General features: G+C 38.5%; 2 protein-coding genes across 3 annotated transcripts in view; one reads left to right on the top strand and one right to left on the bottom strand.

Annotated features, from left to right (window-relative positions):
* GCSAML (germinal center associated signaling and motility like) overlaps nucleotides 1-4,479 on the top strand; it is a 28,646-nt gene extending 24,167 nt beyond the window's left edge. Inside the window, exon 5 of the mRNA XM_054481548.1 lies at nucleotides 929-4,479. Coding sequence (XP_054337523.1) covers nucleotides 929-1,168 — 240 coding nt within the window. The 3' untranslated portion in view covers nucleotides 1,169-4,479. The remainder of the gene's footprint in view (nucleotides 1-928) is intronic.
* The window catches only part of LOC134740221 (uncharacterized), a 71,238-nt gene that overhangs the window by 7,559 nt on the left and 47,012 nt on the right, over nucleotides 1-16,667 (bottom strand). The gene's annotated exons all lie outside the window — the stretch shown is intronic.

Raw genomic sequence — 16,667 nt, 5'->3', positions numbered from 1 at the left:
ATGAAAAAAACTCCTGCAGCTAGCTCGGTGTCTGCTCAAATGGCCACTCAGTTTTGTGCTTGAAACCCAGTTTTATGCTCGAAACCCAGGGCCCTTGTGGTGTAGGCACCCAAAGGAATCTCCTGGTCTGTGGGTTGCAAAGACCATGGAAAAAGCGTAGTATCTTGGCTGGATAGCACTGTTCCTCAAGGTATGTTCCCTCATGGCTTCCCTTGGCTAGAGGAGGGAGTTCTCCGATCCCTTGTGCTTCCTGTGTGAGGTGACGCCCCACCCTGCTTCTGCTCACCCTCTGTGGGCTACACTCACTGTCTAACCAGTCCCAATGAGATGAACTGGGTACCTCAGTTGGAAATGCAGAAATCACCTGCCTTCTGTATTGGTCTTGCTGGGAGCTGCAGACTGGAGATGTTCCTATGCAGCTTTGTTCTTTTTGCTTAGGATTGTCTTGGCTAAACAGGCTCTTTTTTGGCTCCATATGGAATTTAAAGTAGTTTTTTCTAGTTCTGTGAAGAAAGTCAATGGGAACTTGATGGAAATAGCATTGAATATATAAATTACTTTGGGCAATATTTCCGTTTTTATGATATTGATTCTTCCTATCCTTGAACATGGAATATTTTTCCATTTGTTTGTTTCCTCTCTTATTTCCTTGAGCAGTAGTTTTTAGTTCTCCTTGAAGAGGTTGTTCACTTCCCTTGTAAGTTGCATTCCTAGGTATTTTATTCTCTTTGTAGCAATTGTAAATGGGAGTTCACTCATGATTTGGCTCTCTGTGTGTCTATTATTGGTGTACAGGAATGTTTGGGTTTTGGATACCTTAGGTGTAAGAGCATCATCAGGTGTACAAAGAAGAAGGGAAGATAGTACACTGAGTTCAATTTTTGAATGACCCTGGGTCCTTGATTTCTTTTCTCTTTTTGCTTGGCAGGAAAATGAGAATGGCAGTGGTTCTGAAGAAGTGTGCTACACCGTCATTAATCACATCCCCCATTGGAGATCCTCCCTGAGCTCCAATGATGATGGCTATGAGAACATTGACTCCCTCACAAGGAAAGTGAGACAGTTTAGAGAAAGGTCAGAGACAGAATATGCCCTTCTTAGGACTTCTGTTAGTAGGCCTTTTTCCTACACCCATGAGCATGATTATGAAGTTGTGCTTCCACACTAAAACCCTCAAGCTGCTTTATCACCTTCCAGCAATGAAGACAATGCAGAATAGCAGACTCCGGAGAAGTTCTTCACCCTGAGCAGTGCATGAAACATTCCTTTCTGGCTAAAGTTTAGAAATATTATCTTATTATATATCCTTAGGCAACTCTGAAATGTGGCATCTCTGTGGTTTAGGTGAAATCATAGAAATTGACACAATGACCTAAAATATTCTATGTGTTTTTGCTTTTAAAGTTTGAGGACATGGAGGTGATAAAAAAACTTTCTTAGGAAGTAATGTAAAATGAAAATAAATTCCTAATCCCCCTGACTAACTGAATGGACCCCCTTCTGGGCCAAGGAGACCTCAGATGAACCTGAAAGACTGAATTCTGGCCATGATAGGAAGGAAGGTGAGACACACCTTGTTATACCCCTTCCCTTTTGGAGTTTAGGCACAAGTGACCAGGATGAGTCATAAGACTGATAAAATAGACTGATTGTGGCAGTAAGAGTCCCAATTCCAACCTGATTCTGGTGTAGATCACACACTGTCTGAGGGATTCCATCTATGAGACTTTGTCTACGTAATAAAGACCTTGGTTTCCACAACTCCTTTATTTTAGCTAAAGCATTCTTTTCTACTGATGACTTCTTAAGTCTTTAGACAAAGCTTAACTCTTTCAACCAATTGCCAATCAGATAATCTTTGAATCTACCTATGACCTGTAAGCTCTCTCCTGCTTCAAGATCTTGCCTCTTTAAGCTGAACCAATGTGCACTTTCCATGTATTGATTTATGTCTTTGCTTGTAATTCCTGTCTCCCTAAAATGTATAAAACTAAACGGTGACCTGACCACCTCAGGCACACTTTCTCAGGACCTCCTGAGAGTGTACCCCAGGCCATGGTAACTAATATTGGCTCAGAATCAACCTCTTTAAATATTTTACAGAATTTGGCTTTTGGTTACCAATAAGTCCCCACAAATATATGTCCAAGAAGCTTCAATTCCAACCCTGCTCACCAAATTTCAAATGCCAATATCTCCCCATCCAATTACCTATTTCATCTTTGAGGTGTAATCTACTCAATAAACTGTATAAGACCAGTGACCAGACCCTTTGCTAACCTGATATTTACTTCAATTTTTCTTTTTCTATGTACTGGAGATTTTTGCTTATAAACTTGCAGTAATAGTTCAAAAATTAATAGTTTTTGACATTGGCTTTTCTGAGAAGAGAAATTGAAAGTGTCACAAAATAAAAAAAAGATTAAATGAATCATATATAATTGTCCATTTTTTCAATTTTCTAGCAAATAGAGAATCGAAGGATTATGTTCAAAGATTAGTAAAAATTGAAAATAAACTTGTGCTTATACTTTGTTTGCAACACACTAGTTAATTTAACCTGTGACTAGTTATCTCTACTGAAGGTGGATGTATAGTTTCTGGTTTTAAAGTTCAAGCAAACTGGAAAATAATCCATCTAATTATACTTTCTTTCCCAAGAAATTTTTAAATGATATGCCAGCTTCCTAATTTGGAGACAAAAGCCTTAACTGACAACGCATTCATTATATATTTTTTTGTATAGTTACAGTATACAAGTTGAGTATCCGTTAGATGAGGTGCTTGAGACCAGAAGTGTTTTGGATTTCAGATTTATTTTTGGATTTTGGAATATTTCCATACACATAATGAGAGAGTTGGAAAATGGGATTCAAGTCTAATCATAAAATTCACTTATGTTTGATATACACCTTATCTGAATAGCCTGAAGGTAATTTTATACAATATTTTAAATAATTTTATGCCTGAAACAGAGTTTGTGTACACTGGACCATCAGAAAGCAGAAGTGTCACTATTTCAAGTCAGTGCTCAAAAAGTTTCAGATGTTAAGCTGGTGATGCAGTTCCTGCCGGTGATCCGAGTACTTTGGGAAGCCGAGACAGGTGGATCTCTTGAGCCCAGGAGTTTGAGGCCAGCCCGCACAACACAGTGAGACCTTGTTTCTACTAATAATTAAAAAATTAGCCAGGTGTGGTGGCGCACACCTGTAGACCCAGGTACTCAGGAGGCTGAGGTAGTAGGATTGTTTGAGACTGGGAGGTTGAGGCTGAACTGAGCCAGGATCTTGCCACCACATTCCAGCTTGGGCAACAGAGTGAGACCCTGTCTCAAAAAAAAAGAGTTTCAGATTTTGGAGCATTTCAGATCTTCAGATTAGGGATTTTCAACCTGTACTTACCTTTTAGTCATTGACAAGCATTAATCAATAGGTGGACTCCAGCTAACTCATTTGTTGTATACACATTTTGCCTCTCTACTCAACGAATTCTTGTGCCCTCTTGTGGTGATTTTAATGTGTGGAAGGGAAACAATAGAAATTTTGCAATTCTAGAAAAGTCATTCTGTCAAAAATATGTCAGTCCTGTAGAAATTAGCCAATTTTAGGAAAATGACAAAATTTTTTACTTTTTGTCTGCCTTTGTAGCTATTTTTATGATATAAATACCATATTTGTAATAAGATTAATCTTAATTTGAATAACAATCTGGAATTATCAGAGAAGGGGCAGGCAATAAGTTAATAAACAGTATTGATTGGTAGAAGGAACATTGAAATCCAAGAGCATCAATGTCATCTGGTGGTTCACCATAAGCCATGGAAGACGTCTTAATCTTTCTGAGATCTGGTTTTTCAGCAAAGTAGAATTTAAAAAATATAACTATCTTATGTGGTTATGAAGAACAATAAAATCATTGCTGTATAAGTGCTTTTTAACCTGTAAATTGTTTTGTGAAGCTTATCTTTTATGCATATAAATATTTGAACATTTTAAATTGTTTATATTTTTAATCAATTTTACTCGTGTGATTATATACAAGAAAATGTAACCACTGTAAGGGTAGAGTTATAAGAATTTTGTCAAATATATTCACCCATGTAATCACCTCCTTATGAAGAGACAGAACACATACATCCTCCCAGAAAGTTCCACAGTGCTCCTTTTCCCTCAGTTTCACCAGTCCTGGCAACCAATGATCTGCTCTGTATAATTATAACTGTTCTAGATATTTGTAGCAATATACCCTTTCTATATTTATTTTTTATGTGTAAGGCTTCTTTTACTCATTATGATATTTTTGAGATTCATCTATGTTTAACGTTCTATCAGTAGTTGTACATCTTACTTGTCTCAGCATATCACCATATAGATAGACTATAATTTGTTAATCTAATCACTGATGGATATGTAGGATATTTAAGTTTTTGACATTATGAATAAAGTGGCTGTAAATGAATAAAGCGACTATAAATTTGAATATCTAGGTGTGTTAGTTTACTGGTGCTACCGTAACGAAGGACCACAGAGTGAGTGGCTTAAATAATAAACATTTATTTTCTCACGATTCTGAAGGTTAGAAGTACAAGGCCAAGGTGTTGGCGGAGTGGGTCTCTTAAGGAAAAAAGCCTAAAAACTTTGAGTTGGTTTCTCTATGGGAAAATCTTTTCAAGCATCTCTCCTAGCTTCTGGGGGTATGCTGACAATCTCTGGCATTTCCACATTTATTGATAAAATGGATACATGCCAAGGGATGAGAAATACATGTGACAATAATCAGGGGTCTTCTACCTCAGTGAAATTTCTAGGGTCAAGTGGCGTAAAGCATGTTGAGATTTCCTTCTGTGGTGAAGATGAAATTGTTGTACCTTGTTTCTTCTATGCCCAGAAAAGCAGCACAATGTCTAGTGGCGCCTTTGGATCTTGGCAGCAGCGTATTCTTCATTTGGGTGTGTTACTCTAGCCCATTGACTAAGCAACTTGCTAGCTTTGAGTGGGGACTCAGAATAAGAGCAGGCTCTGCAACAGGTCCAGGCTGCTGTGCAAGCTGTTTTGCTACTTGGGCCATAGGATCCAGCAGCTCTAATGGTTCTTGAGGTGTCAGTGGCAGACAGGGATTCTGTTTAGGGCCTTTACCAGGCCCCTGTAGGTGAATCACAGCGGAGATTCTTAGAATTTTGGAGCAAAGTCCTGCCATTTCCTCAGACACCTAAGCTTCTTTTGAAAACTGCACTGGGCTTGCTCCTGGGCCTTATTAAAGATTGAATGCTTAACCATGGGCCACCAAGTTACCACGTGACCTGAGCTGCCCCTCAAAGGGGATGTTGTCTGACCTGTTAAGCTATGAAACGGGGTATGTGCCGAGCACTTCATAGTAAAATGGAAAGCGTACATATGAGATCAGGCTCAGGCAGGTCCTGAAAACACTAGTAAATTACACAAAGAAGTGATCCAAATGTCCGTGGTCCCCACTCATGCTACACTGCCTTACACTGATGGCCTCATGGTGAGTTTCCTATGGTCAATCAACAGGCGCTAAAGAAACCTTGGGCCTGGTTCATAGATGGTTTTGCACAATATTCGGGCACTGCCAAAAAATGAACAGCTGCAGCACCATGGCCCTTCCTGGGACATCCATGAATAATAGTGGTGAAGAGAAATCCTCCCTGAGAGTGGAACTTCAAATAGTACATCTCGTTCCTTGCTTTGCCTGGAAACAGAAATGGCCAGATGTGTGATTTTTTTTAATCAATTCATGGGCTGTGGCCAGTGGTTTGGTGGATGGTGAGAGACTTGGAATGAATATGATTGGACAATTGGTGACAAGGAGGTCTGGGAACAAATTACGTGGATGGACCTCTCTTGACAGGCTAAAAACCTGAAGATATTGTGTTATGTGAATGCTCACCAAAGAGTGACGTCAGCAGAGAAACTTTAATAGTCAACAGTGTGTGGATACCAGTCAGCCTCTTTCCCCAGCCACCCCGTCATCACACAGTGGGCTCCTGAACAGGTATGGTGGCAGAGATGGAGATTATGCATAATTTCCATTCTTCAAGGCTGACCTGACTACGGTCACTGTTGATTGCCCAATCTGCCAGCAGCAGAGACAAACATTGAGCCCCTGATATGGCAGCATTCCCCAGGGCAATCAGACAGCTACCAGGTGGCAGGTTGATTACACTGGAACACTTCTGTCATGGAAGGTAGTTCTTACTGAAATAGACACTCTGGATGTGAATTTGCCTTCTCTGCACATTATGGTTCTGCAAAAGTACCATCTGTGGACTTACAGAGTGCCTTATCCACCATGAAGTTATTTTACACAGCTTTGCTACTGATTAAGGAACTCACTTCACAGCAAACAGAATGTGCCAATGAGTTCATGCTCATGAATTATGAATTCACTGGCCTTACCATGTTCCCCATGTTCCTGAAGCAGCTGGCTTGTAAGAATAGTGGAATAGCCTTTGGAAGACTCAGTAGCAGTATCAGTTTGGTGGTAAAACCTTGAAGGATTGAGACAGGTTCTCTATGATGCTATATAGGCTCTGAATCCATGTCCAATATATGGTCTTTCCAACATAGTGAGGATTCATGGGTCCAGGAACCAAAGAATGGAAATGGGATTTGCATCATTCATTATTACTCTTAGTGATCCACTGACAAACAATTTTTGTCCTCACGATCTTAAGCTCTGCTTGCCTAGAGGTCTTGGTTCCAGAGGGAGGAATGCTTAGGTCAGGAGACAAAACAACGTTTCTGTTAAACTGGAAATTAAGATGGCCACCTGGCCATTTTGAGCTCTTTGTTCCTCTGGATCAAAAGGTAAAAAGGGAAATTACTATAGTGGTTGGGGTAATTGATACTGACTAAAAAGGACAAATTGGACTCCTACTCCGATACTACACACAGTACTGTCATGCTCTGTGATTAAAGTCAGGGGAAAACTACAACAACCCAATTCAGACAGGACTATTAATGGCCCAGACCATTCAAGAATAAAGGTCTGGGTTGACCCACGAGGTGAAGAACTACACCCAGGATGCTTGCAAAGGCAAAGAGAACATAGAATATAAAAGAAGGCAGCTACAACCATGTGACTAGTTACAGAAATGAGGACTGTATTGTTATATTTCTTTTTTGTTTTGTTGTGAGTATGTTTGTATAAATGCATATATGTATAGACATATATAAACATTTATATATATTACATAAGTATTTTATGTATTACATATACATATATGCATATGTATACACACAGTAAGCAAATATCTTTGCTTTCTTTCCTCTCTTATCCTCTTATGATGTAAGATAAGATGTATTACTTTTACATCACAGTATGTAAGTTATGGGATATCAAAGAGAAAATAGCACTTGTTAGTTTCCTTATTTGAAGATTCAGTATGGTTTGAGGAGTTGTGTATGAGTGTCAAGGCTGAACTATAAGAGTTAATTTTATGTGTCAACTTTTCTAGGCTATAGTACCCAGCTAGGTCAAACATCAGTCTAGATGTTGCTGTGAAAGTATATTTTAGATGTGATTAACATTTAAATCTGTAGACCTTGAGTAAAGCAGATTATATCTCCTTTATAAAATATGTAGGCCTCATCCAAACTGTTGAGGACATTAAACAAAGCAATTATCAGTCAAGAATTTTGTATCCAGTGAAACTAAGCATCATAAATGAAGGAAAGATGCAATTGTTTTCCAGACAAACAGATGCTGAAAGAATTTGCACTACCAAGCCAGCACTACAAGAACTGCTAAAAGGAACTCTAAATCTTGACACAAATCCTCAAAATACAACAAAATAGAATCTCCTTAAAACATAAATCTCACAGGATCTATAAAACAAGTACACAATGGAAAAAAAAGGTATTCAGGCAACAAATAGCACAACGAATAGAATAGTACCTCACATCTCAATAGTAACGTTGAATGTAAATGGCCTAAACGCTCCACTTAAAAGATACAGAATGGTAGAGTGGATAAGAATTCACCAACCAAGTTTCTGCTGTCTTCAGGAGACTCATCTAACACATAAAACCCCACATAAACTTAAGGTAAAGGAGTGGAAAAAGACATTTCACACAAATGTACACCAAAAGCAAGCAGGAGTAGTTATTCTTATATCATACAAAACAAATTTTAAAGCAACATAATGAAACCCTGTCTCTACCAAAAATACAAAAAAAAAATTAGCTGGGTGTGGTGGTGGGCACCTGTAATCCCAGCTACTCGGGAGGCCAAGGCAGAAGAATCACTTGAACCCAGGAGGTGGAGGTTGCAGTGAGCCAAGATTGCACCATTACCCTCCAGCCTTGGCAACAGAGTGAGACTCTGTCAAAAAAAAAAAAAAAAAAAAAAAAAAGAAAAGACAAAGAAGGACATTATATAATGATAAAAGGACTTGTCCAACAGGAAAATTTCACAATTCTAAATATATATGCCCCTAACAGTGGAACTCCCAAATTTATAAAACAATTACTAGACCTAAGAAATGAGATACACAGCAACACAATAATAGTGGGGGACCTTAATACTCCACTGACAGCAATAGACAGATCATCAGGATAGAAAGTCAACAAAGAAGCAATGGACTTAAACTATACCCTACGACAAATGGAGTTAACAGATATTTGCAGAACATTCTACCCAACAACCGTAGAATATGCATTCTATTCATCAGCACATGGAACATTCTCCAAGATATACAATATGATAGGCCACAAAACAAGCCTCAGCAAATTTAAGAAATTCAAAATTATGTCAAGTATTCTCTTAGACCACAGTGGAATAAAGCTGGAATTTAACTGTGGGGAAAAGAGAGATCAGATTGTTACTGTGTCTGTGTAGAAAAGGAAGACATAAGAAACCCCATTTTGATCTGTAATAAGAAAAATTGTTCTGATTTGAGATGCTGTTAATCTGTAACTTTAGCCCCAACCCTGTGCTCACAGAAACATGTGCTGTTTTGAATCAAGGTTTAATGGATTTAGGGCTGTGCAGGATGTGCCTTGTTAGCAATATGTTTGCAGGCAGTATGTCTGGTAAAAGTCATCGCCATTCTCCATTCTCGATTAACCAGGGACACAATGCACTGTGGAAAGCCACAGGGACCTCTGCCCAAAAAAGCCTGGGTATTGTCCAAGATTTCCCCCCAGCTGAGACAGCCTGAGATATGGCCTTTTGGGAAAGGAAAGACCTTACATCCCCCAGCCCCACACCTGTGAAGGGTCTGTGCTGAGGAGGAGTAGTGAAAGAGGGAGGCCTTTGTGCAGTTGAGACAAGAGGAAGGTTTCTGTCTCCTGCTCATCCCTAGGAATGGAATGTCTCGGTGTAAAGCCGACCATTTGTTCTATTCTGAGATAGGAGAAAACCGCCCTGTGGCTGGAGGCGAGATATGCTGACAGCAATACTGCTCTGTTACTCTTTGCTACACTGAAATATTTATGTAAAGTGAAACATAATTCTAGCCTACATGCACATCCAGACACAGTACCTTTCCTTGAACTTATTCATGATACAGATTCCTTTGCTCACATGTTTGCCTGCTGAACTTCTCCCCACCATCACCCTGTTGCCCTGCCACACTCCCCTCACCAAGATAGTAAAAATAGTGATCAATAAATACTGAGGGAACTCAGAGACCAGTGCTGGTGCAGGTCCTCGCACGTTGAGCGCCGGTCCCCTGGGCTCACTGTTCTTTCTCTATACTTTGTCTCTGTGTCTTATCTCTTCTCTCAGTCTCTTGTCTCCGCCTGATGAGAAATACCCACAGATGTGGAGGGGCAGGCCCCCTTCATTAACTCCTAAAGGAGCTCTCAAAACCATGAAAATATATAAAAATTAAATAACCTGCTCCTGAATGATCGTTGGGTCAATAATGCAGTCAAGACGGAAATTTAAAAAGTTCTTTGAACTGAAAGATAATAGTGACACAACCTATCAAAACCTCTGGGACACAGCAAAAGCAGTGCTAAGAGGAAAGTTCAGAGCATTAAATGCCTACATCAAAAAGTCTGAGAGAGCACATACAGATAATCTAAGGTCACACCTCACAGAACTGGAGAAACAAAAACAATCCAAACTCAAACTCAGCAGAATAAAAGAAAATAGAAGATGAGAGCAGAACTAAATGAAATTGAAACAAACAAAAAAAAGAAAAATACAAAGATAAATGAGACAAAAATCTGGTTCTTTGAAAAGATAAATAAAATCGATAGACCATTAGTAAGATTAACCAAGAAAAGAAGAGAAAATATCCAATTTAGTTCAATTAGAAATGAAATGGGAGATACTACAACTGATACCACAGAAATACAAAAGACTTTTCAAGGCTACTATGAGCACCTTTACTCATATAAACTAGAAAACCTAGAGGAGATGAGTAAATTCCTGGAAATATACAACCCTCCCAGATTAAACCAGGGAGAAATAGAATATTGGAACAGACCAATAACAAGCAGCAAGATTGAAATGGTAATTTAAAAATTGTCGAAAAAAAAGTCCAAGACCAGACGAATTCACAGCTGAATTCTATCACACATTCAAAGAAGAATTGGTACCAATCCTATGACACTATTCCACAAGATAAAGAGGGAATCCTCCCTAAGTCATTCTATAAAGACAGTATCACCCTAATAGTAAAACCAGGGAAGGACATAACAAAAAAAGAAAACTACAGACCAATATCCCTGAAGAACGTAGCTGCAAAAATCCTGAAAAAAAAATACTAACAAACTGAATTCAACAACATATCAAAAAGATAATCCACCATGATCAAGTGGGTTTCATACCAGGGAAGCAGGAATGGTTTAACATATGTAAGTCAGTAAATGTGATATGCCACATAAACAGAATTAAAAACAAAAATCACATGATTATCTCAATAGACACAGAAAAAGCATTTGACAAAATCCAGCATCCTTTTATGATTAAAACCCCCAGCAAAATTGGCCTAGAAGGGACATACTTAGTTGTCTAAAAATCGCTTGCCTTGTCATATTTTTGACCTATTTGTATTCTTCCTTTTCCTTTTTCCTATATCTGTCACATATATATTTACAATACAGGTTTTTATTTGTCTCTTACTGATATTTTAAAATGCCATGGTTATTAAATCTTTGCTTTTTGTCTCATAAATATTTCCCACATTTAAAAATTTGTGTTTAATATTTGAAATACAGTTGAAAATTTGCTTTTGTAGGGGAGGAGAAGTTATTTTTATCTACCTTTCTTAGGTTTATTGGTGGGGCTGACTCCGGTAACAAAAGAAAGATTCACAAGACAAACATGAACAAGTTTATTAAAATGTATACTGCATTATACACGAGAGATGCTCAGGGAATGAGTAATTCCCAAAGAGGTGACCTAGGCCTCCAGCTTATGGAGCAGCTTCAAAGAAGAATGGTAAATTTTTAGAGGATAATAAGACAAAGGAAAAGGACAAGACAAAGGAAAAGTTTCTGGGGACAGCAAATTGTGGGAAGGCTAATAAACGGCAGATAAAGGCTAGTTGGGAGGGGTTGTTTCATAGATTCCTCTGATGCCATCTCCTGGCTGTTAACTTTTGTCTTTCTTGGTGTGGGGAGGAGGACACAATTGTCTTTTGTACATCTATCTCCTGCTTTTACGCAAACTGAGGAAAGGCAGGTAACGTTTTATTTATCTGCCTCCTCCCAGTTGCACTCAGTTCAAAACAATTTTTATGTTAAAGCAATATATTTTTGTAAGCAATGAGAAAAGGACTCCTTGTTTTATAAATGGTGCTGGGATAGCTGACTAGCCATGTGTAGAAGAATAAAACTGGACTCCTACATTTCACCATACACAAGAAATTAATTCAAGATGAATTATTTACATGAAAGATGCCAAACTGTAAGAATCCTACAAGAAAACCTGGGGAATATTATTCTGGACATCTGCCTTGGGAAGGAATGGATGACTCAGTCCTCCAAAGCAATTGCAACAAAAACAAAAATTACCTAATTAAATTAAAGAGCTTTTGTAAAGCAAAAGGAACAATCAACAGAGAAAAGAGACAACCTACAAAATGGGAGAAAACGTTCACAAACTATGCATCTGACAAAGGTCTAATATCCAGAATCTATAAGAAATTTAACTCAATAAGCAAAAAACAAATAACCCCATATAAAAATGTGCAAACGACATGAGCAGACACTTCTCAAAAGAAAACACACAAGTAGCCAACAAATGTGAAAAAATGCTCATCATCACTAATCATCAGAGAAATGCAAATCAAAACCACAGTGAAATACCACAATGGCTATTATTAAAAAGTGAAAAAAAAAACCAACAAAAAACCAGATGCTGGCAAGGCTTGTGGATAAAACGGAATGCTGTTGGTGGGAATGTCAATTAGTTCTGCCACTGTGAAAAGCAGTTTAGAGATTTCTCAAAGAACTTGAACAGAGCTACCATTTGACACAGCAATCCCATTACTGGGTATATATCCAGAGGAAAAGAAATCGTTCTACCAAAAAGACATATGCACTCATATATTCATTGCAGGACTATTCACCATAACAAAGACATGGAATGGTAGACTGGATAAAGAAACTGTGGTTCCTATATGCCATGGAATACTATGCAGCCATAAAAAATAATGAAGTCATGTTCCTTTGCAGCAAGATGGATGCAACTAGAGGCCTTTAATTAATGCAGGCACAGAAAACTAAACACTGCATGTTCTTACTTATAAGTGGGAGCTAAACAATATGTACACATGAACATAAAGATGGGAACAATAGATGCAGGGACTGCTAGAGGGTAGAGAAAGAGAGAAGGGAAAGGACTGAAAAAGTAACTGCTGGGTATTATGCTCAGTGTCTGGGTGACAGGATCAATCATACACCAAACCTCAGCATCACGCAATATACCCAGGTAAGAAACCTGCACATGTACCCCCTGAAACTAAAATTAATGTTTAAACTATTTTTAAAAAGAGACTTCTTTTTGGATGGCATATTTTGATTTTCTCCACTTTCAGTTTCTTTTTAAAAAAACACGTTTTAATATTTATGCAATTTGTCCTAACAGTTTTTGATTTACATAATTTGATGCTTGCTTGGGACATAACATTTTAGTACATCCATATGTTTATTGTAGATTCAATCTTTAATCAATAAAATTGCCCTGTTTTGTCAGTTTTGTCGTTATCTCAAAATTAAATTATATTGAATTTTTCTAATTTAATTTTTAAAAATGTTTTCTTTTCTTTCTTTAATTGACTGTATTGTTTGTTTCAAACAGGCTGTATAAATTTGAGTTTAGTTTTTTTTTAACCTAGCCTATGACATGCCTTTTTCTGTTAATTGGAGCACTCATCCTTTAAGTGATTAATGTATTTATTTCACTCGTATTTATAATCACCTATGAGCAATCATTGTGCGCGTATACTGACATGATGTTGTCTTACTTCTTTAACCTTATTTTCATTATTTTACTATTTATTCCTTTATTTGTTACTTTAATTTACTTTTTTTTTAGAGACAGAGTCTCACTCTGTTGCCCAGGCTGAAATGCAGTGGCATGATCATAGCTCACTGCAACCTCGAACTCCTGTGAAGTGACACTTCTGCATCAGTCTCTTGAGTAGCTGGGACTACAGGTGCATGGGACCATGGCCAGCTAATTTTTAAATTTTTTTTGTAGAGTCAGTGTCTTGCTATGTTGCGAGGGCTGGTCTTGAACTCCTGGCCTCAAGCTGTCCTCTCACCTTGGCCTCCCAAGTCGCTGGGATTTCTTTTATTATTTAATGTGCCATTGTTGTTCTTTCTTCTTTGCCCTTTTCTTCATAAACTATTTTCTTTTAGCCTTTTAGGGATCCAGTATTTGAGAAGTAATTTAGGCTGGACATTAGTTCTAAATTAAAAAAAAATTAACTAAAATGATTAATTCTGGGGCATTGGCCAGAAATTCAAATATTCAACTTTTGAGAAATGATGCAATTAATACTCTTTTCTTTCCTTCCCTCACTCTGTCCTGGGTTTGATGATGAGCTAACTGTTATGCTTTTGACTATTCTAGTATTATTATTTTATTATATCATGCATTCTTAAGGGAAATTTAATCAGTCAAAAGAAAACTCTGAGGCATGCCTACAACTCCATGTGTCTTCCTGTCAGTGTCTGCAGACACACACTTCTGGGTTCCACCTGCTTTGATGGATGCATTTCTCATACTCCTATGGACAGCCAATTCTCCCACTTCTGGCCTACATACATCTGTCTTGCGACTTCAAGGGAATTGTTCCAGGATTGCAATCTCTCTCCGGAATCATTGATTTTTTTCTGTTATAAATAAATTTTCGATGTCGCAGGGAAATAGCACTCAAACATAAATTTAATTTTCTCAGCAAGGCAATTTTACTTCTATAGAATGCATCTCTTGGATGGAGCAATGTCGAGAGTGAACATGAACAAGGGATGGGAAGGGGTTCTTATCCTTGACGCAGGTAGCCCCTACTGCTGTGTTGTTCCCTTATTGGCTAGGGTTGGACCACACAGTCTAAGCTAACTCAGATTGGCTATTTTAAAGCGAGCAGGGGTATGAGACAGAGTGGCGGGGTGAGCAGTTTGGTGGGAAAGATGGTTACAGAACAGGTAACTAAAGGTGACTTAGGTCAGAGCAGGTGTTCGGGGTGACTCAGGTCAAAGCAGCTAACCAGGATAAGTCAGGATGGAGCAGGTGACTGGGGAACAGATGTGAACTATGGATTAAAACTGGTGGAAAATGTTGTTAATGTTGTTTACTGAAACTATGAGGAAGTTAACCTTTAAAATGGAGGACAAAGACTGAACATACTGACATATTGATTGTTTGAAGAGAAATTTAGAACTCATCGTATCCTACATTTCTCCTTACTGCATTATTCAATCAATAATTAAAAATTGCCATTTTTATTCTAATGAAGAAACATCCTTATCTACCAGAACTCTCTCCCTAGAGCTCTTCATTTCTGTCCCCCTTTTGTAGCAAAACTCTTCAAGAGTCATGTTTAGTTGCTACTGGAATTCATCTCCTACTAATAACTTTTTTTATTCATATACATTATGGGGTATAAGTGTAATTTTGTTACATGTGTAGATTGCATAGTGGTGAATTCTAGGCTTTTAGAGTATCCATCACCAGAATAATGTACATTGTACTCATTAAGTAATTTCTCATTATCTACCCACTTTCCATCCCACTATTCTTCCCAGTCTCCATTGTTTATCATTCCACACTGTAAATACACATGATGTAGCTCCCATCTATAAGTGAATCTACCATTAACTATTAAACCCGCTTCACCCACACTTCCACCTAAATCCAATGCCCTCATAAGCATTTCCTTTGGCATTGTTGGCTCATGGCTCCTTCCACTTGGAAACTCTTTGCTGAGTTTCCGGGAAACCACATTTGCTTTTAGTGGGTGGGGCAGATGTTTGACTAAAGAATCCACCTTAATTGTTGTCCTCAGGCTCTCTATTCCTCAATTAACTTTGGAAGTTTTAATTTTTCCTAGACAATTGTTCATGTTGATTTAGGTTTAAATATATGGATATAGAATTATACACACTTATGTTGCTAGAAATAGGTAATAATATTAAAAATACACTTTTATAACCATGAGGGGTTACTCTGTGCCAGTTGTATCGTCACAATGTAACAAAATTTGAAACTAAAGGTAAAAATAATTCAAAAACTCTAGATTTGGAAAATTAGACACACTTGCATATCTGTGGCTTTGAAGGAGTTTATTATGTGTAGATAAGATAATCTGCAGTCAAATGATTACTGCTAAAATCAGAGCAAGGGAGGTCCCAGAAGACAGGAACACATAGGTTAGGATGTGATTTATAATAATGTTTTGTGATCATAAATGCCATAAATGGTGTCACTTATGCAAGTGACTCAGCTTACAATGAAATTGCTGACCCCTCCGAATGATAAGTATGTGTGGTGAACTGAGGTGATGGGATGACACCTGCTGTGGCCACGGACCCCTCAGACCTGACAAGAAAGGGAAGCCAGAAGGCATCTGAGATAATGATCACGGACTCTCCTGCAGGGGGCCATCAAAACTGCCAGAAAAGTGGGCATGGCCGAGACCCTAGACACCTGCAGAGTTTCTGCCCAGGAGAACTCCGAGACCTTCTTCTGCTGCAGTTGTTGGAAGCCCTGTGGGGGGAAAAGAGCATCGAGCGACACCCCCCACCCGCCATGGGTTGATGAAAACCAGACCTGTCCGTTTGTCAGTGGGAGTGCTGGGCTCTGAGCTATGGTGTGGTTCCTTCCTCCTCCCTGTTATCACTGCCTCTGTGTGTTGAATATACCAATATTTGCATGATTGTTGATGTGTGAATATGTAAGCATTTAATTGGACACTAAGTCATCATGAAACCTCAGGCCACCAGTCAGAGTTAGCACAATTAGGCTGGTTAGAACTTGTCGAGAGAATATGTCTCCAAGCACACGGAGGGTGTCTATGATTAGGAGGCTCAGGAGGGTCTCCTAGGAAACTGATAGCTGAGCAACGCTGTGTTTGTGTGTGTGTGTGTGTGTGTGTGTGTGTGTGTGTGTGCGCGCGCGCACAGGTGGGGGCGTGGATTAGGGGAGGATGTGCAGATGGTCTTAGAATTTCTTCTATATGGTTC

This window comes from Pongo pygmaeus, chromosome 1 (genome assembly GCF_028885625.2).
Source record: "Pongo pygmaeus isolate AG05252 chromosome 1, NHGRI_mPonPyg2-v2.0_pri, whole genome shotgun sequence".
In the NCBI taxonomy this organism is placed as follows: domain Eukaryota; kingdom Metazoa; phylum Chordata; class Mammalia; order Primates; family Hominidae; genus Pongo; species Pongo pygmaeus.
This window is presented reverse-complemented; position numbering and strand designations above follow the sequence as displayed.